Source organism: Sciurus carolinensis, chromosome 6, assembly GCF_902686445.1.
Source record: "Sciurus carolinensis chromosome 6, mSciCar1.2, whole genome shotgun sequence".
Taxonomy (NCBI): domain Eukaryota; kingdom Metazoa; phylum Chordata; class Mammalia; order Rodentia; family Sciuridae; genus Sciurus; species Sciurus carolinensis.
In genome coordinates, this window is record NC_062218.1 from 139,228,507 (window position 1) to 139,250,750 (window position 22,244).

A 22,244-nucleotide genomic window follows, 5' to 3' on the forward strand; every position below is an offset into this window, starting at 1 on the left:
CACTCTCAAATAAGGCACAGTAAAGCATAAAGCATAATGCCAGACTTTAAAAGTCACGCCCCAAAGAAAAACTCCATTGTCCCTCTAGGGCCAAGAACCCCATAGACTCCAGCTTGCGGTAGCCTGACCGCTTGTTGCCCTCTGGGAGGGGAGAAGAGCCAGTGGGAGGCCCCAGATGAAGGCAGTGGGCGTGGCCACGATGAGGAGGCGGAACCTCCCGCCACCTCCCCACCGAGCATCTCCATCCTCACCTTGCAAGGCCTCCTGGTGTTTTCTTTCCAGGACTCTTCGCTGCTCTTCCAGCCTCTCCTGAAGCTCTAGTGCCCTCTCCTTCTCCACCTGGGGGCAGAGGGTACCGGGAAGGAGTGAGATTGAGTAGGTTCACACAGCATCTCTGAGGAACTCACCACATCCTGCAGCTGTGTGGTGATCAGAACTCTGCGCCCTCCTTAGAATGATGGGAAAAGACAGCCAGAGAGGGCAGAAGACTTCCAGGACAGCAGACAGCAGACAGAGCAGATTTTGAGCTCTTTAGGGCTAAGAAGGTATTCTCAGAGAATTATCTAGGTGAAAAAGGACTTGGAAGACTTCTAATCCTGATCCTCACTCAATGTGGGAAGCTCTTGCTCTATTTCCTCTGCTTGTGTGTAATGAGGGATGGCTCCTTCACTCTCCAGCCCACGTACTCTAACCATGGGTAGGCCTTACAAGTCACCTCTACCTGATGCCATCAGGTCTCAGATCTGGGGTTCAACCAGTCTGCTCCTGAGCCCAGGCAGCCCCTCAGAGATCTGAGCATAGCAGCCATGTTCCTAATGCTTCTCTTCTCCAGGCTGAATGCTCTGGGTCATTCTCTCTGTCCCACACTTGAGATGTTCTCCAGCCTCTTTGTCTTTTGTAAGGGCACAGCTGATGGGCACACCCAGAGGCAAGGCACAGCTGAAAGGGGCTTCCAGCCTCAGCTTTGCCCTGAGTTCCCTGGTGCCTTGGGACCAACTCTTTCCCCCCTCAGGCATTTCCTAGCTCACTGTATCACGAGGAGACCCAACTTTTTTTTTTTTTTTAATTTTTTTAATTTTTTAAAAAAATTTTAAATTTTTTTAGCAAAAACTGTTTCAATGTGTTTGGGTGCTCACTGTACCCAAACTAGGGACCACCTGGGGGACAGCCTCCAGATTTGGGTCCCTCTGCACCTCTCGTACTGCCTGAGGCGGTCCCCTCCCAACACAGAGGTCTTCCCCAGTGAGTCTACTGGATGAATGTGGAGTCCAGCGGGAAACTTCTTAGAAACAAATCATCTTAAAATTTAATGGAGCAATTAGTCTTTAACTACAGAACCATTTTTAAAAAGAGACTAAGTTTCAGAATTTTGAAGATTTATGTGTACCCAACATATTTCCTACATATAGTTAAAGATAACCAATAGAATGATTTAGAGAAAACTGATGTACACCCTCCTAAGATCTTTCCTACTGCTCTACCTCTCCCAGTGGTGAGGGAGGAAACTGAGGCAGAAAGAGGGGAAGGGTTAGTGGCCCAGATGGGAACCAGGAAGGGGAACTGTGGTTGCATTAAGTTGTCACTTCTCTTCAGTCTCTTTAATCTGGAATTGTTCCTCACGCTTTCCTCATCTTTTGTGACTTCGACATCTGATTGGTAATTGTATAGGAAATCCTTCAATTTTCATTTCCAAATTTTTTTTTTCTTGTGGTACCAGAGACTGAACCCAGGTACATCCCCAATCCTTTTTATTTTTTTATTTTGAGGCAGGGTCTCACTAAGCTATGGAGGCTGGTCTCGAATTTGGGGTCCTCCTGCCTCGGCCTCCTGATTACAGGTGTGCCCCACAGTGCCTGGCCTGGCATCATTTCCAAATAATTTTTAAAGCCCCAGTGTCACCTCTTCATAGGACTTCTGGGATGCCCAGACTTAGTTAAGGGCTTCTATTATGTGCTTTCACAGCCCTCTAAACTTTTCATAGCAATTATATTCAGAGTAAAAATTATTCTGTGTAGTTATGTTTAGTACCTGACTTTTTGTTCCAGAAAAAAAGAAATTATGCTTCCATAACAAACCATGGCAAAGTCTTAACTGATTAAAACAAAAGGTTGATTTCTCCTGTGTCAATGTCCTTGTGGGGTGGGTCAGTGCTCTGCTGTCCAGGGGCCATCAAGGAGCCAGGTCCACAGAGAGTCACTCTTTCAAACAATGCCAGTTCCTTACACTAGCTAAACAGAAAGACCTCAAGGTCTTTGACCTCAAGGGTCTTGAACCAGCAGCTAAATGCTCAGCCTGGAAGTGACTCTGGTTCTTCCTTTCACAACTCATTAATGAGAACTATTCCAATGGCCCTGTCCAGCCATGATGTGGGCCTGGAGGGGCACTTAATCCAGCAGCACCAGTGACTGACTCATCAAATTAATGGTCAGCTTCATGAATGCAGCTGCCTGCTCTGATTGTCTTGGCCAATGTGCCTGCCATGTAGTGGCTGAAATAAACATATATTCAGCAGATCGAGGACTCCCTTCTTGGCAAAAAGAGTATGGGTTGCTTATAACAATAAAGGCCTGGGATTATGGTGGGAAAAGAGGTATGAAAAGCAGCAGTTGCTGGGACTTACTTGTTCTGCCCATTTCTTCTTTTCCTCTTCATGTTGCTGGAGAATTCTGGTTATATCCTCCTGTTGCTGCTCGGTGTCCTCAGATGCACACAGCTGGACAGCAGTTTCTGTAGATGAAGGGAAAAAAAATTCACACAAAGCAGAGATGGAGTCAGGACCAGCAGGGAGGGTGTGCAAAGCTGGGGCAAAATGTTGAGAACCTGGGTTTCCACCTCAGGGATGGAGTCAAGAGCAGCCCCTCAAGCTGTCTGGCCTCGGAGACTCTCCTTCAAGGCAGCAGCCACTGGTCATCTGCCCCCTAGAAATGACAGCAGAACCGATGGCTCACAGGATAGTTCGGTCCAAAGAGGTGTTCCATTTGCTCCAACTAACATCTGAACTAGGAAATAAGTCGTTGCCAAGATTTGAGAAGCGGGAAACTTTTACTTATAATACTGATCTCCAACTTTTCTTGAACAATCCAAAGAACTGAAAATAACAGCTTTATGTCAACCGGAGCCTAGAGCTGAGGTTAGCTGCCTCCTCCTTCAGCTTGCTTGTGGCTCTGCAGCCTGCCCTGGTCTTCACCTTTCCCTACTGAGGATGCATTTAAGGGGCCACCTTATCATTTGATTTACCTGCTGTAGGTGTGAGCATCTTTTTTTGGGGGGTACTAGGGGTTGAACTCAGGGGCACTGGACCACTGAGTCATATCCCCAGCCCTAGTTTGTGTTTTATTTAGAGACAGGGTCTCACTGAGTTCCTTAGCACCTTACTTTTGCTGAGGCTGACTGAATTCACGATCCTCCTGCCCCAGCCTCCCGAGCTGCTGGGATTGTAGGTGTGCACCACTGCACCCTGCTACAGCTTGGATTACTTAAACCCTCTATAACAAAAGCAGGTAAAGGAGTCCAGAGAGCTGACCAAAACCAGCCTGTCCCAAGCACTTCACAGGTACCGCTCAATTAATTCTCATGACAAATGATGCAGTGGATACTATTATTATCCCCACTTCACACACAAGGAGACTGAGGCATACGGATGTCACACAGCTTGCCCAACACCAGCCAGTTCACATTCAGGGAAGCAGGGATCTGAACCTGTAAAATCTGATTGCACCACAAACACTCCTACTACCACGGTATTGTCCCTGCTGGTGCACAAAAGAAATGTAAGGCCAGGTCCTTTGGAGGTGCTCAGTGAATGTTCTTTATTGTTCATTAGATGTTTTCCCTAAATGTCCATCAGTGCTTATGACAAGCATTCGAGGCTAATACGAGGTTGTCAGTGTTAATATTATTAGTGCTGTTTTTTGAGAACTTCACAGGCTGGGTCTGGCAAAGGGCAGGTCTAGAAATAAATGCGGCACCAGGGAGAAGCCAACACTGTGGTAACACCCAATAGGGCAGAAGGAGGAGTTGGTGACCCTCAGTCCTGAGCTGTAAGGACCATGGGCAGACAGACAGGAGTCAGCTGATATTGATGGTCAAGACTCCCTTGAAACATCTGGCTCAAATTTTGGTCCATGAGTTGGGCTAGGACCTGTGAGGCCCTGGGTTCAATCCTCAACACCACATAAAAAAATAAAAAGGTATTGTGCCCATCTACAACTATGAATCAAAAACAGGCCCCAACTGGAGAAAAACTTAGTTAAAAAAAATAGTTACTAAAACCCCCACTCTCCAAAATTCTCTTTTATTTAAGGGGAGTGCACAGAATCTCTATCTTTGATGTTCTCCAGCTTATTTTTATAGTGTCAGATCTGAGAATCTCTGAATTCTGGTGCAATGGTGTATCGGGTGCTTGAACTTCATCTGCAATATCACTGACAACCTTCAGGCTGTAATTAAACACCTCAGAGATGGGGAAGCTCATTGTATTACCAGGTAGCTCTGAGGATTTTAAACTAAAAACCACGCAAACAATTCTTTGAGACGGCTGATTTTGGTGTGCAAGTTGTTACGAACTGAAGGCTCCAGTACTGACCTCTGTTCGAATTAAACGAAGCTCATCTTTCTGCTCCATCAGAGCACTTCAGAAAACTGGAGAAAACTATTGTTTTATGGCAACCTTTTCTTTATAGGTGGAATGTTCTGAGTTTCTTCAACTGTTCCTTGCAAGACATATTTTCCAGATTCTTCCCCAGCCTGATTTTGCTCCACTGTATTCCCTCCAATTTTCCTGAATCCCTCTAAAAATGTATTTTCCAGAAATGCACATAGCATGCTAGGTGTGGCACCCACAGTTGAAAACAGGAAAACAAAGAACGGGATTATCACTCCCTGATTTTAGATGGATACACCTGTTAACACAGCCTAACTAAGATCTCAAGCGATATTTAAGTAGCTTGATAGGCTTTGTTGATTATAAGGTAGACACCTTGTGAGTGTCAGTGGGAGCATTTATGGGGTTGGATACTCACCTGTGTCCTTATTAAGGGGACCCAATTCTTGTGGTTCTGGTTTGGGTGGCTGATCTGGTTCTTGGTGCCTCTGGAAGAAATGAGATGACAGTGTGGTGAGGGTCTTGGGTGGGAGGTCAAGGTGAGGATGGATGCTACAGTGAGACGCTTCCAGAGGCAGGACAGGACTTTGGTTACAGCAGACCCTGCCCATGCCTGGTCCATTTGGCTCCTTCCTCACAAACCTCAGGTGTGCTCCCTCGGCCCTGGGAGGGGCTCCTGGGTGTGATTTCTCATCATTGCCAGGACAGCCCTCCGTGAGAAGTTCGATGCTGGTTGACCTTTCCTCATTCTTGCAGTCTGGCTCTTGCTGCCATCCCTGGGGACACCTTGCCCAGCATCCCTCTCCTTGGATTTGGCCAGACATTCCACTGTTACCACATCTCAGCTATTGTCTTAAGGTGCCCTAAACCTCCCAGTCCTCTCAGGGTCTGTGGCTGCCCCGGCTGCTAACCAGCTCCCTTCAGGGTTATGTAGTATTATGGGCAGAGCATAAGAAACCCATGTCCTGTGCTTACTCTTCATTCAGAGGGGCTGCTTCTGCCACTATGAAATAGGGACCATCCTACTTACCTTGCTGCATGGGAGTGAGATGTGATACTCAGAATGTTGTGCTGTCTTGCTTATACTCTCTAATTTTTAGAACATAATGGGTTATGAATATCCCCAATCTTGCTCCAAATAGAATGGCTATCATCAAGAACACAAACAATAGTAGATGTTGGCGTGGATGTGGGGAAAAGGCACACATGTACATTGCTGGTGGAGTTGCAATTTGGTGCAGCCACTCTGGAAGGCAGTGTGGAGAATCCTCAGAAAACTTGGAATGGACCCACCTTTTGACCCACTTATCCTACTCTTTGGTTTATACCCAAAGGACTTAAAATTAGCATACTACAGTAAAGCAGCCACATCAATGTTTATAGCAGCTCAGTTCACAATAGCTAGATTGTGGAACCAACCTAGATGCCCTTCAGCAGATGAATGGATAAAGAAACTGTGGTATATATACACAATGGAATGTTATTCAGTCATAAAGAAGAATAATATTATGGCATTTGCAGAGAAACGGATGGAATTGGAGAATATCATGCTAAGTGAAATAAGTAAAAAAACCAAGGGTTGAAAGTTTTCCCTGTTAAGTGGATGATGATATATAATGGGGGTTGGGGGGTGGTGGTGAGAGAAGAATGGAGGAATTTTAGATTATGTAGAAGGAAATAAGAGGGAGGGGTGGTATGAAAAATGGTGGAATGAGACAGACACCATTACCCTATGTACATATATGATTACATGAATGGTTATGAATCTACATCAGGTACAACCATAGAAATGAAATGATGTACCCCATTTGTGTATAGTGAATCAAAATGCAGTCTGTAAAAAAAAAATCATTAAAAAATAAATAAAGATGAGAGGCTGAGACTGAGTGAGGTTAGGACTTGATCAAGGTGACTTAGGGGACAGACAGTTGGCAGAGTCAAGTGTCTGAGCTTCACCTAGTAGACACTTTAGCTACCCTTGGCCATTGGAGGCTGAATCTGAGATCAAAGAAGTTCCTGATGCAAAAGGGCTCCCTACAACACACCGCAGTGCCACAGGGGCCCGGATTGCATGAATGAGGTCCCCCCCAGTACTGGGCACGGAACCCTGGGCCTTGTGCATGGGAGGCAAGTGCTCTGCCACTGAGCTCCACCCTAACCCAAGCAATGTTTTTAAAGGGAGAGTTGATAGGGGTTGGCAAGCAAGGATGCTGAAAGAAATTATTTGTAGATTATCACTATTATTTTATAAAATGGAGGGCATTTTAATCTTCAAAAGCACAGTAAGAGAAACTTGAGAAAAATTCTTCCAGGGTAGGGAAAAATGATGCTCTCTAATTTCTCTCTCTCTCTCTCTCTCTCTCTCTCTCTCTTACACACACACACACACACACACACACACACACACACACACACACTTACTTTTAATTCTCTCATTTTAGCCAAGATAGGGGAAAAGTTGGTCAGAGTCTGGCTCTGGTCACTGAACCAAGATAGGGGCGGGAGGATGTAAGCCCTATTGCAGCTTTTCTAGACGTTCGCAAAAGAAAAGGGAGGGAGATGTTCTCGACCCCATTTTAAGAAACACTTTTTTAAAAGTCCATGAAAACATTACAGAAACATTTAATTGTGAATGATCTCTATAAAAGAAAAAACCTCACTTTTCACCATGGTAACAGATTTATAAAAGGTACGGATTAGAATAAAAATCATTAAAAGTTTCCCGAACAACAGACCCACTGAAATCCTGCTGGAAAGCACGCTCCTGACTGGGCAGGGATGGTGATCAAGGGAAGGCTCCCGGGACGTGCGCTCTTCCCCCAGCGCCAGGCACCGCCAACAGAGCCAGGCAAGGAGCCTCCCCCGCCCGCTGGATGCCCAATCTGCTCTGGCTGGGCGGGTCTGACAGTGCAGTTCCCTGAACGCTCCACCCGCTCTCTTCCCCCGGGAGCGGAGGAATCTGGCCCCCCGCACCAGCCCACCAGCTGGAAAGGCTGTCAGCACCGGAACCTGGGGAAGTGACTGGAACCAGCCTCCCCACCCTAGGCTGGAGGGAGAGGGAGATAAACACAGAGGTTGTCCCCTCCCGGTTGCCACCACTGCTTATGTTGAACCTGGAGAATGCTTTTTACAGGGGGTGGTGCGGAGGATGCCTGGATGAGTCCTGGCTCTACTACAAAGACTGCCTCCTCCTCCCCTGTCCCACGGTATCTGCCTCCCTCTTTGTGCAGTGAGGTGAGAAGGTCTGGTAGTTTAACTCAGGTTCAAAGTCTAAGGGTCTGATCTGGGCTCCTCTCAGCAGCACTGGGAGGAAAAGGTTATCACAAGCAGGAAACTGAGGCTCTGGATGTTGAAAACACGATCACCTGGTGCATCCAAGTGAATACTCAAGTCAGGTGTGAGAATACTAGAGACTATAGAGCAGAGAGGTCCAGAATGCTGGGATTCTAGAATCATCCAGATCTGGAATCGATCCTAACCCAGCACAGTGTGACTGTACTACCTCTCCAGGTCTTAGTTTCCTAATGAGGTTGTTGTAGGATTAGATTGAATAATGCACCTGAATCATCTAGCAAATTCTAAATATGGTCAAAGGTTCTTGCTTTGGGTTTGATAAACGTGGCAAGAACAAAGATCACACAGAGCTTTGGCAGATCTCTTAGGCTGCCACCAGGTTTCACATTATATCACCTGAAATAAGATCATAAGCTCAGAAAACTTTACTCAAATAACAACCAGCACAGAATGGTGGAGAACTCTTCTCCACAAACAGCTTCCGGGCCTTGCACTCCAGTCTCTCAGAGGCTGACCAAACCTTCCCCAGGATAACACCCCAGAATGATATTCAAGGCTAATCACGATGTCCCCAGTTGACCTTCCCTGCCATTTTTCTTAACACATAAATATTTACAAACATCCCTTTCCCATTATAGTAGCATTCAGCATTTGTTATAGAAAGTATGGAAAATACAGGAAAATATAAAAACAAAAATCTTGCTACATAGACATAATCCAAGAGAATGGTGGAATATACTCTTCACCTATACATATATATTCAATTTTGGACTATTACATCTACTTTCCTATATCTTACTTTTTCAAACATATTATGAGCATTTACTACACAGATTAGCTATCCTGTAAATGCATTAATTTTTTGTTGGTACATAATAATTATACAGAATAGTGAGTTTCACTCTAGCATATCCACGTATGATATGACACGATTTGATCAATTTCACTCTCCAGTGCCTCCCCTTGCCATACCCTGCTCTTCCTGATCTCTTTCCTCTGCTCTGATGGTCTCCCTTCTGTGCTCATGAGATCCCCCCTGCTTTTTTTTTTTTTTCTCTAGCTTCCACTTAGAGAAAACATAACTCTTGTCTTTCCGAGTCTGGCTTATTTCCCTTAACATGATGCTCTCCATTTCTGTTCTATCCATTTCCCTGCAAATGACAAACTTCATTCCTTCCTTGCGGCTGAATAAAACTCCATTGTGTATAAATTCCACCTTTTCTTTACCCGTGCATCTATCTGTTGACAACACCTAGGCTCATTCCATAATGTGGCCATTGTGAATTGTACTGCTGTCAACATGGAAATGCAGGTATCTCTAAAGTAAGCATTTTAAATTCTTTTGAATACATACCAAGGAGTGTGATAGATGGATCACGTGGTGGTTTTGTTCTTAGTTTTTGAGGAGTCTCCATACTGATTCCATAGTGGCCGACCTCATTTACAGTCACACCAACAGTGTATAAGGGTTCCTTTTCTCCCTCATCCCCACTGGTATTTTTTTCACCGTTAGTGTTCTTGATGATTGTCATTCTGATTGGAGATGGAATCTCAGTGTAGCTTTGATATGCATTTTCCTGATGACCAAAGATGTTGAATGTTTTTTTCATATATTTATTGGCTATTTATGCTTCTTTTGAGAAGTATCTGTTTAGTTCATTTGCCCATTTATTGAATGGGTTATTTGTTCTTTTGATGTTGAGGTTTTTGAGTTCTTTATATATTCTGGATATTAATCCTCTGTTGTTGCTGGCAAAGATTCTCTTCCATTCTGTAGGCTCTCTCTTCATGTTGCTAATTATTTCCTCTGCTGTGTAGAAGCTTTTACACTTCATGCCATCCTGTTGATACCATTGATCCTTGGCATTATTTCCCAAGTGATAGGAGTCCTCTTGGGGAAGTTATTCCCTGTGCCTATATTTCCCCATGTTTTCTTCTTGCAGTTGCAAAGTTTCTGGTCTTAGTCCTAGGTCTCTTCTCCATTCTGAGTTGACTTTTGTGCAGGATGTGAGAAATCTAGTTCCATTCTTCTGCATATGTCTATGCTGTTTTCTTAGCACCATTTATTTAAGAGGCTGTCTTTTCTCCATTGTATGTTTTTGGCACATTTGTAAGTAATCAGATGACTGTATTTGTGTGGGTTTTTTGCTGTGACTTCTATTCCATTGGTCTCTGTTTCTTTCTTTCTTTTTTTTTAATGCTAGTACCTTGCTCTTTTTATCACTATAGCTCTGTAGTTTAATTTGAAATAAGGTATTGTTATACCTCTAGTATTGTTCTTTTTGTTCAGAATTGCTATATCTTTTTATATCTTTTGCTCTTCCACATGAATTTTAGGACTTTTCACTAGTTCTGTGAAAAATGTCACTAGTAATCAGTAAGAGTGCATTGTATTGAATCTATAGATCACTTTTAGTAATATGGTTATTTTATTTATTTTTATTTTCTGTGATATTGGAGCTTGAACCCAGGGTCCTATGTGTGCCAGGAAAGCACTCTACCACTGAACTATACCTATCCTTTTATTTCATTTTGAGATAGGGTATCACTAAGTTGCCCAGGCTGGCCTCAAGCTTACAATTATCCTGCCTCAGCCTCCTGAGTTGCTAGGATTACAGGTGGGTGCCACCATGACTTGTAATATGGCTATTTTAATACTACTAATTCTGTTGATCAATGAACATGGGAGGTCTTTTCATCTGGTGTTTTCTTCTACTTTTTTCAGAGTTCTGTAATTTTTCTTGTAGAAGTCTTTTACCTCTCCAGTTAAATTTATTCCTAGATGGTGGTGATGTTGTTTTGGAGTCTATTGTGAATGGAGTTGTTTTCCTAATTTCTTCCTCAGTGGATTCATTATCTGTATATATAAAAACAGTTATTAATTTTTGTGTTGATTTTATATCCTACTACTTTGCTGAATTTATCAGATCTAGAAATCTTCTGGTAGAACCTCTAGGGTCTTCTAAGTATGGGATCATATTACCTAAATATAGGGATAATTTGACTTCTCTTTCTATTTGTATCTCTTTTATTTCTCTCTCTTGTCTTATTGCTCTGGCTGAAAATACTAGATTAAAGAGGAATGGCTAGAACGGATGTTCTTGTCTTATTCCTGATTTAAGAAGAAATGGTTTCAATTTCTTCCTCATTCAGTAAGGTGTTGGTTTTGGGTTTGCCACATATGTCTTTTACTATGTTGAGGTAAGTTCCTTCTAATTCTAGTTCCCTCAGGTTTTGTCATGAAGGGGTGCTGAATTTTGTCAAAGATTTTTCCTGCATCTGTTGAGATGATCATGTAATTTTTTTGTCCTTGATTCTATTTAATATGGTGTATTACATTTATTAATTTGTGAATGTTGAAACATCCTTGCATCCCTGGATGAAATCAACTTGGTAATGATGTGTGATGTTTTTGGTGTGTGACTGAATTTGATTTGCAATTATTTTGTTAAGGATTTCTGCATCTATGTTCATCAAGGATATTTGGTCAGTGATTTTATTTTCTTGATGCGTCCTTATTCAGTTTTGGTATCAGGGTGAGCCTCGCTTTGGCTTTATAGAATGAATTTGGAAGTGTCCTGTCTCTTTATATTTCATGGAATAATTTGAGAAACATTAGTGTTAGTTCTTCTTCAAAGATTGGTAGAATCTAGCTATGAATCATCTAGTCCTGGACTTTTCTGTGTTGGGAGGCTTTTTATTACTGCTTCAATCTCATTACTTGTTACTTGTTTGTTTAGATTTTCTATAGCCTCTTGGTTCAATTTTGGTAGGTCATATATGTCTAGTAATTTACCAATTTCTTCTAGATTTTCCAATTTATTGGAATATGGATTTTCAGAATAGTCCCTAATGACCTGGATTTCAGTGGTATCTCTTATAATATCCCCCCCCCCCTTTTTTGACTCTACTTTTATTAATTTGAGTCTTTGCTCTCTTAGCTAGTTTGGCTAAGGGCTTATCAACCTTGTTTATCTTTTCAAAGAAAAAAACTCTTCATTTCATTGATCCTTTGTGTTTTTAAATGATCTTTTTCATTAGTTTCAGTTCTGATCTTTATTATTTATTTCCTTCTACTTGTTTTGGGATTGGTTTGTTCTTGTTTTCTAAGAACTTGTGATGCACTAATAGGTTATTTAAGATCTAATTTTTAATGTAGGCACTCATAATTATAAGCTTTCCTCTTAGAACTGTCTTTGCTATATATTCCATAGGTTCTTATATCTTGTATTTATATTCTTGAGTCCAAGAATTTTAAAATTTCTCCCCTGATTTCTTCAATGACCACTCATTATTCAAAAGTATATTATTCAATCTTCATGTGTTTGTATAGCTTCTATAGTTTTTCTTGCTGTTGATTTCTAACTTCATTGCTTTATGATCTAATAAGATACAAGGAATTATTTCAAAAAAATTTTTTTTTTGTATTTTCCAAGACTTGCTCTATGGCCTACAAGATGATCTGTTCTGGAAAAAGTTCCATGAAGAGTTGAAAAGAAAGTATATTCAACTGTTGTCAGATGAAATATTTGGTAGATGTCTGCTATATTCATTTGCTCTATTGTATGTTTTAACTCTGTAGTATATTTGCTAATTATATATCTGGATGATCTATCAGTGAGAAAGTATATGAAAGTTACTGTCTAACATTGGATTGGAGCCTATCTGGGCCTTTATGTTGAGTAGTGTCTGTTTTATGAAATTAGGTGCACTGACATTTGGGGCACAAATATTTGCAATCATTATATCTTCTTGTTGAATTGTTCCCTTTACCAATATGTAGTGACTTTTTGTTGTTGTTATTGTTTCTTCTAACTTTGGCTTGAATTTACTTTGCTGGATATGACAGTAGCTACTCATGCTTGTTTTAAGATTTCATTAGCATAGACTATCATTTTCCATCCTTTCACTTTCAGCCTGTGGATGTCTTTCCAATGAGGTGTGTTTCTTCAGGCAACATATTATAAATCCAATCTCCCAATTATGTATTTTAATTGGATAACTTAGACCATTTACATTCAGTGTTATTATGAAAGTTATATATTACTTTCTGACATTGTTTTACTTCTAATGTTTGGTTTAACCCTAATTCTCATTTGCCTATCTACTCTTCTAAGGTATTCTTTCCTGAGATCTCTTGGTTGTTTTAAACTTTTTATTCTGTATGTAGGATTGCCTTAAGCATCTTCTGTAATGCTGGTTTAGTAGTCATGAATTCCTTTAGTTCATCTTATTTTGGAATGTTTTTATTTCTACTTCAATGCTGAAAGATAACTTTCCTGAATTACTAATCTGGGTTGGCAGTTATTTTCTTTCAGGATTTGAAATATTTCATTCTGAGCCCTCATGAATGATAGCATTTCTGTTGAGAAATCTCTAATTCTGATTGGTTTACTTTTTAAATGACCTGGTATTTTTCTCTCACAGCTTAAAAAATTATTTGTTCTGGAATTTTGGCATTTTAACTATGTGTCATGGAGAGGTTCTTTTTCTGGTCTTGGCTATTTGAGGCTCCTAATGCCCCAATATCTGTGTCCATCTCAAATTTTCTATTATTTCACTGAATATGTTATCAATGTCATCAACCTGTATATCGGCTCCTTCTTCAATACCTGTGAATCTTAAGTTAGGTCTCTTAATGATATCCCAGAGTTATTGTATACTCTGATCATGATTTTTTATTTTTTTTTATTGCCGTCTGAATATTCAAATTCATATAATTTTATCTTCTGCTTGATCTAATCTAGTGATTAGATTTTTAAACGGAGTTTTTTATTTGTTTGAGTTTTTCGTTTCCAGGATTTGTTTGGTTCTTTTTTCAGAATCTCTCTCTCTTAATTGAAATGCTTTTTCATATCCTTTATTTTCTCCCTTAGTTCATTCCTTAGATTTTTCTTGTAATTCATTAATCATTTTAACACATAACTTTTTGAATTCTTTGTCCAACATTTCATCTTCCTTGATATTCATGAATTCAGTTATTACAGAGTTATAGACTATTAGATACATCTTAATTCCTTGTTTTCTCCTGTTTCCTGTGTTTCTATTTTGAGATTTGCTCATCTGCTGGAATGGGCAAATTCAATATTTTTGGTGGTAGTACTGGTGATTGAAACCCAGGGCTCTACCACTAAGCTACATCCACAGCCCCTGTGAGAGTCTTTTTTTAACTTTAATTTTTTATTAGAGGTTTATAGTTATACAGAGTAGTTGGGCTCATCCTGATAAACTCATACATGAATAGAATTTGACTTTGGTTTGAATTCATCCCTTTTTACCTCCCCTCTTCCATTCTCCTTCCTCTATTAGACTTCCTTTTGCTCATCTATTAATTTGATTGGTTCTTTCTACCTATGCATAAAGGTGAGGTTTCCTGTGGTATATTTATATAGGCACAAAATGTTATTTTCTTTTCTTTTTTTTTTTTTTTTTTGGTGCTGGGGATCGAACCCAGGGCCTCGTGCTTACAAGGCAAGCACTCTACCGACTGAGCTATCTCCCCAGCCCCCAAAATGTTATTTTCTAGAATTCATTCTGTATTGCCTCCCCTTACCCATCTCTCCACTCTGCCTCTTGATCTCCTTCTACATTGACCTTCCCTTTATGTTATCCTAACCTTCCCTCCCACTTCCTGAGAGGGTCATTTTAGTGAGCTGCTTTCTCTTTACTACATGTCCAGGGCCAGGGGTATATGTCCATATCAAAGTATTCACTCAAGTACTATGATCGATTCCTAGCATTTCTTTGAGAGGAGATGATGATCACCTGTAACTGACTATGGTGAGAGCATACCATACACTAATAAGACTCATTTAAAATGTTCTCTGTATTTTCACTATTTCAGAAGTGGAAAAGGAGAATAAGACTCTACAATGACTGAAAAAATAGTTTTAAAGAAAATAAAATACGTATTAAAATATACAGAGTATGAAAATAAAAGAGAAATAAGAAGCAGAAAAGAAAAACACCCAAACAAACAAACAAACAAACAGGGAGTCAGGGAGGGAAGAGAGGCAGAAGAAAACATGAGGAAGGGAAAAACATGGAGACTAGAAAAGAGAAAGAAGAAAAAAGAATGAATAAATCCAATTAGCACATTAATGCATTCAAAAAACTGGGGGAGGAGTAAGGAGAAAAAGAAGAAACATCAAAGAAATAAAAAAGGAGGAGAGGGTATAGAAAAGAAGGGAAAAAAGAGTGAACAAATCCAATTAATACTTTATAACATTTAATAAAAACAGGGATGGGGGAGGGAAGGGAGACAGAAGAAGAAAAATCAAGGAGAGGAAAAAAAGAGGAGAACAATATAGTAAATAACTCCAGTTAACAGTTTACAACAGTAAAAATACATAAAATTGGATTAAGGTATGCAAGGTCAAATAGTGTGGGGGTGTCATATCAACACAGAGAAGATAATATCAGAGGAATAGAAAAAGCTAACATGAAAGAGTCTGAAGTTACTCCTTGCCCAGGTACTTGTGATGGAGGGATTTCTTACTGGGCCTTTCAGTTTGGATCATGTCAGACACTGGGAGGTATCTGGATGCTCAGGTCTTGACTGTGAACTCTGAGTGTCTCTGGGCTGGAGGTAATGGCCACACCAGCTGTCTCCACTGGACAGGGGAGCTCTATATTTAGTTCTTCACCTCTCTAACTGGCCTTCTGCTGCAAAAGCCGCTCCAAACTCATGTTCTGGTGCCTCTTCACACTGACCTCAACTGGAACTCCTCTGGCACCAATCTGGCTGTTCCAGTGTTTCTACGGCATTTCCGGGGACATAAAAGCTCCCCGGAGGGTCTCAGAGAACATCCCCAGGTGTCTGCTATCCTGGCTGGGAGGGTGGTTTGTGTGTCCTGTGGGAAATACTGTGTCCCTGGGACTCATGGCACATGTCTTGGCCTGCCCTTCTCCAGCATGGCTGAAGTGACTCTGTAGTCTGTGACAATTTTATCCTGGTGCTCGAGATCTGGACAGACTGAACTCTGCTGGACTGCCGCTCTTACGTGAGAGCCTGCATCGTTCTAGGCTACCAATTACAAAGGACCTGCTGTCAGCCTGTCACAATCTAGAGCTCTTGACGGGTTCGTGTCACAGTCTCATTCCTGTGCCTGATTTTGTCTGGGCATCTGCTGACAAGTGGAAAAAGACAAGGTGTGACCATGGGTTTTGGGGGCTACAGAAATAAAATAAAAAAGAGAAGAAAAAAGAGAGAAAAAAGTGAAGGGATTTCTGATCTCCCATGCTGACATCCCAGAACTAATCCCAGAACCGTAAGACAGTTCCCCTTCCCAGCTCTCACCGAATGCGCAGGGAAGTGCCTGCAAGCAGCCGTATGCATCTTAACCGTGCTGTCTCCTTGTGCCGCATCTAATTCTCTTTTCTGATCAAACTGCATCAAATGCATTAAATTAATGATATTCGAGTAGAATATCTTTATGAATAAACTTTAGTCATTTAATCTCCTGTTGAGTGTTTAGATCACTTCCACTTTTACTTTGCAAATTATGTTTCAATGAACATATTGATTTATAATATTTTGTCCAGGGCCAGGGGTGTAGCTCAGTGATAGAGCATGTGCTTAGCATGTAGGAGGACCTAGTTCAGTCCCCAAGACCCACACAAGGTAAATACAATTCTGTACGTATCTAATATCACGAGCTCTACCCTTCAGAATCTACCAATGCACTCACCCACAAACGGCACGCCAGCAGGCCAGTTTCATGACAACTTTGCCAACATGGAATATTCCATTATCACTTATTTAAAAACGCTGGCAAATTTGTTAGGTCAAAACCAAACCAAAACAACTTAGGGCTACCTGTGCAACTCCTGGCCCCAACACGTACATCTGTGTTCAAGACATCCCAAACTGCGCAGGACCTCCCACCACCATGCACACCAACTCTCTTTCAGGCTTCTGGGCTCAGCTCATGCACGCTTCTCCACCATCTCTCCTGGCCTTCCCGAGGGCTGGGTCAGTTCAGGCTGTCACAGGAGACCTACACCTGGTTAGCAGTCTGTTTCTCCTGTTTGCCTGAGGGGCTCCTTGAGGACAGGGACCGCTTTTGAAGTCCACTTTGGTTGTGCCCAGTATCTGGTATGATGCCTGGAACCAAATTTCCTGGTTCCTGGATGGGAACCACTCCTGCATGTGATCCCCAGCCCCAGATCTAGACCAGTGGAATCCAGGGGGATATGTGCATACAGGTGATTCTGAAGCTCATAAAAGCCTGGGGACACATGGTCCTGAACTAAATTAGGACTCACTACGCTACTGAAACCCCCAGGTTGGGGCCCTGGCCACTTCCTCCTCAGAGGAGCAGAGTGCAATCTGTGGTGGGAGAAGACAGGAGCTGTGACGGGGGGACACAAGGATTTCCCCTTCCAAACGGGGGTGGGTAGGGAGCCCTTGGACTAGGGTAGGGCATCCGGACTGAGCTCTGAAGAAGGATGGCAGCTTCCTGAGTCACCGGAAACCTAGGAGCAAGAAAGCTGCAGAGGAGGCAGCTGGCAGGGGGAGAACCCTGGATGGGGGCAGCCCTGGAGATCTGATTCTAGTTTGTGTGACTTAGATAAGTCACTTGCCTTCTTCAGACCTCAGTTTCTCTATCTGGGAAGGGTCAGGATTTCCTCAGCCCTTCTAAAAAGACTGATAAATAAAGTCCCTGGACCTAGGTACCCAGGGCTCTGAGTCCAGCTGCTTGTGGGGGCAGACCAGGGCCCTATTGTAGGCCCACCTGGAAGAATTCTGGTCTGTAGCAGGGCGCAGCCATCAAACGCAGACAAGGAGTCAGGTAGAATGACAGGGCAGCGTCCAAAGCTGTGAAGAAGCCAGAGGAGCTCAGACTGGGCCTGGTGAGACACCTTAGAACATGCTATGGAAGAAAAATTGACCAACTGGGAGGTGTCTCCCCTTCCCCCTACACCAAGGAAAAAATCCTGATAGGATGTGGAAGGAGACTCAAAACCAAATCCCAGGAGAGGCTCATAACAGAACAACAGTTGGTCAGACTCAAGAGCAGGTAAGAAGATGGGCACTGTAGTTCACAGTGGTAATCCCAGTTACTTAGGAGGCTGAGGCAGGAGGATTGCAAGTTTGAGGTCAGCCTGGGCAATTTGTGAGATGTATCTCAGTGGTAGAGCATTTGCCTAGCATGTGTGAGACCTGAGTACTACAAAGGAAAAAACAAAAAGGAAAAAAAACAAACAACAAACAAACAAACCTGATGGCTCTCTTCAAATATCAACAGAACTGTCATGTGTAGAAGCTACTAGTGTGTCCTCTAGAGCCTCAGATTTCAGGACTGTGGACAAGTACCAGAGGTTTCAAGAAGTTTCAGTTCCATATAAGAATTTCAAAAACTGTCCCTCTAATGAGGCTCCCTCACTGGAGGGTGGGGTACGGTGGTAGAATGAGCCCTCTGTCACTAGGAGCATGCCAGAGGAACTTGGAAAGGAGCATCATTTTTCAGGTTGGGTTGAGTGATCTTTGCGGATGCTCCACTCCAACCGCCTGTAATTCTATGAAGTGGGCCTGCTGTTCGGCAAGTAAGGCCCTCTAGTAAACACAGAGTGGTTAGCTACAGTGGGTGGGCCACAAAGACCAACATCAACAGAGCCTCAGAGCACTCTGCTGAGTGCTGTTCAGGCTGCACTATTTTAGGGTGAGTGGGCACAGTGTATACTCAAGTCTTTGGAGTAGTCTCAAAAAAAATTTTTTTTCCCAAATTTTGAGACTTGTAAGGCAAGACTGGATCAAGCAGAAGCAATTTGAATAGGAGGTGCCCAGCTACTCTCCACCTTGGGGGGTCTAGGAGGCCACAGCCTTCCTGCAGATGCATGGCCTAACCTTCAGAACCACCACTACATGCTTCAGAAAGGCCCATCCTTTTGTGGGCCTTCGGGACTTTGTGTATTTCTGATCAAGTGCTTCCCATCCTGATTAGAGAATTTAGAAACCAAAGGGCCCTGAAGAGTTCACCTGGCTCCTCCTTCATCCCAGGCGCCACCGCCCTGGCTCTCCTTGACCACACAGTTCTATGCCACCTGTCTTGTTGAAGAAGGGTTACAGGGGCCCAGAAGAAAGGGCCAGAAGGGACCCTGGAGGTGGTTTATCCCAATACCCATTTCTTTTTTTCAGACAGAAACTCTAAGACCCAGAGGTGGGGCTGGGCAGATAACCCGCCAGAGGCCACAGAGCAGGGGAACAGAGTCCTAAGGAGAACCCACATTCACAACTGAGCCAGGAGCCACTCCCTTCTATTTCTCTCAAGCATAGATATACCAGATTTATTCAAATAGCTGGGCCTCAAGGGCAGAGGTGAGTCCCAGTCTCCAGGGACTCAGGTCACAGGCCTTCACAGGGTCAGAGCAAGCTTCCTGGCGTCTGGACTCTGCCTGGGTGGGGCCCCAGCACCATTAGTTTCGGATCTGAGCAACCACAGGCAGAGCCCATTGGCCCAGGGTAGAAGCAGGAAGGGGGTGGGGGTGGAGGCCCAAGAGGCCCCCTCCAGGGCCTTTGGGGGAGGAAGGGTGGGGTTTAAACTGTTCAGAGCTATTGAGAAATTTCAGCCATTCACAAATTACAGAGGCAGGTTCAGTCGGAAGAACACCAGAAATACAAGCCTTAGCTTCCACATCTCTAAGATGGGCAGAAACATACTGCCAAAGGAACGCCAGAATCTGATTTCATTTCCACACTGCCGGGTCACTAAAGGTTTAGTTGGGTCCCTTCACTTTATACAGTGTGTGGTCAACATCACTCATAGCCTGCCTAGGGCATGGTCCTAGGTGACTATACAACCAGCTTAAAGTTACACGTGCCAGCTGGCACCGCTAGGCTGAAAGCCGGCAGGGCCCCCAGAAAAATCACAAGGGAGAGACAGATGTGGTCTCCGGAGCTCCTGTCTGACAGTGGTGAACTAGGTCTTGGGGGAGGAAAGAACTGCTGCTTCCGTCCTAACCAGCACAACCCACACCCCACCCAGATCATGGCAGACAGAGACAGGAGCCAGAAAGGCCTCGAGTCAGGGCCTCCCTTCCCAGATGCTGAGGCCCACAGAAAGGCCTTCCAATATATTGCATTTTCTTCCTCTTCAAGTTCACCTTTTTCTTGTCCCATATCAGTCTCCCAGGGGTCTGCCAGTTCTGGTCACCTCAGAGGGCCTGGAGCTGGCAAAAGCACGAGACACCATTTCTGCATTTGGGTCAGCCCAGTCATCAAAGGGACCCTGAAGGAACTGGACAGAAAATGGTGTCAGGGGGTGGGGGTGGGGCAGAGACAGGCTGAAGGCCCAGATACAGTGCCATATGTCTCCCCAACCCAAATGCAAACTAGGCATCCAGAGTGGAAACCCTGGCTTGTTACTTGCTGGCTGTGTGGCCTTGGGTGAGCACCCTCCCCTCTCTGGGCTTCTGTTTCCTCCTCTATGTGGCATGGGGTTGGGCAATGGGAACTGTAAGAGCCCTTCTGGTTTTGACATGCCACACATGGGGAAGAAGAGACAGAGTGAGGTCATGTTGTTATCTCATCCTCTATCAATCTTGTCAAGCTTGCTTGCTCTGGGTAGGGCAGGGGCTGGCGGTTTGACACACTCAGCTGTCAGCTCCTGTCATGGAGAAGCCTTCTCTGGAGGACAGGAAAGGAGGGGCCCTTGCTCAGGCAGGCCTGGGTGAGGATCCCTTCACACCACCCTGTTCTTCAGCAGCCTGGATCAGGGTGGTAGTAAAATATGCAGGAGGAAGCCAGGTACAGTGGCACACACCTGTAACCCCAGTTACTCGGGAGGCTGAGGCAGGAGGATTGCAAGTTCAAGGCCAGCCTGGGCAACTTAATGAAAACCGCCTCAGAATCCAATATAAAAAGGGGCTGGGGCTGGAGCTCAGTGGTAGAGTACCCTTGGGCTCAATTCCCAGTACTGAAAATAAAAATAAAAACATGTTGGGCTGGGGGTGTAGGTCAGTGGCGAGGTATTTGCCTACATGGTCCAATCTTCAGCACTGAAAAAATAAGAACAAAGCACGTGTGTAAAATGTATGTCACAATGGTTGCGTCACAAAGGCGATGATAGGAATTTTCCTTATGCGTTTACAAGATGTTCCCTATAACCCAGAAATGTGGCCGAAACCTCCTGTCTTCCAGAGTAGCATGTGTAAGGAAGCCTGTTTTGGCTTTAGCTGGCATGATTTGTGGGCATTCTTTTCCAGGTTGGGCAAAAACTACTCGTTCAGAGGCCACATACATGTCAATGTCTTTCTTCACGATGGCCGGGGCACAGGGCTCACTGCTGCGTTTGCAGACTGAAGAGGCAGCCTCCTTCCATAGTCCCTGACTGTCCCATGCTTGGCAAACCCAGCTAGAAGGTCGGATTTGCCCCATCGCTTCTGACACGGTGTCAAGGCCTGCGCCTACATTCCTTCTGCCTAGGACACCCTCCCACACACCCTTCTCCCACTGCGACGGTCTCATCCCACCCCCCTCCAACACCCAGCCAAGACGCCACACTAAGGTGATTTCCCCTGATGCCAGAGTCACTCTAGTCCCAGATTAGGAGGAGAACACAAGGATGCTCAGAGGGAGGAGTGGAGAACATAAACAGCCAAACAGGCTCCCTAAGCTGGGGAACAGCCCGAGGACCTTAGGAGGTCATTCAAAAAAATCATTTCCATGGACTGTTTAACATGGGAAACACTGCCAGCAGAATACTAAGTAACTAGAAGGTAACCGCATATTCTCAGTTTTATAAAATAGTCACACGCATGCAAATCATATACTTAGGAAAAGTAGCAGAAAGAATGACGCTGAAATGTATACAGTGCTATCTCCTTGGGGGAAGGTTAAAAGCAATTAAAAAATTTCTTTCTTCAGTGCTGAAGATTGAACCCAGGGCTGAGTATGCTAGGCAAGCGCTCCACCACTGAACTACACCCCCAGTCCTTTTCCTTTTCTTTTGAGACAGGGTATCACTATGTTGCCCAGGCTAGCTTTGAACTTGTAACCCTCCTGCCTCTGGATTAGGCAAGATTACAGGTGTGAGCCGCTGGGGCACTGTCATGCCCAGCAATTTTTAAATCTGATACTTTTTTGAATTTTAAAATTTTGCATTTAAGCACAATAATCAGAATAATTATATTTCTTAAGCAGAACCCTAATATTTATTAGTCCTAGGCTTGCATCCCTTTTACTATATTTTCCGAAATGTCACGCGACCTCTGCTTGAACTCCTCCAGCCATGGGGAACTCACTACTCTTTGAGGTCCTTCTTTGGTCACTTCCTCCTCACAAGAAGTAGAAATCTGGCTCCCTTTAACCCTCCTGCCCCTCAACTGGTCATAATTCTACCTTCTA

The 22,244-nt window shown here is 43.5% G+C and overlaps 1 protein-coding gene across 1 annotated transcript in view; it reads right to left on the reverse strand.

The window, feature by feature from the left end:
* Nucleotides 1-22,244, reverse strand: part of Ccdc69 (coiled-coil domain containing 69) — a 49,140-nt gene that overhangs the window by 20,334 nt on the left and 6,562 nt on the right. The window contains exons 3-5 of the mRNA XM_047554800.1: nt 5,022-5,091; nt 2,621-2,727; nt 252-339 (exon numbers count right to left, since the gene is read on the reverse strand). Of these exons, the coding sequence (XP_047410756.1) occupies nt 252-339; nt 2,621-2,727; nt 5,022-5,091 (265 nt within the window). The remainder of the gene's footprint in view (nt 1-251; nt 340-2,620; nt 2,728-5,021; nt 5,092-22,244) is intronic.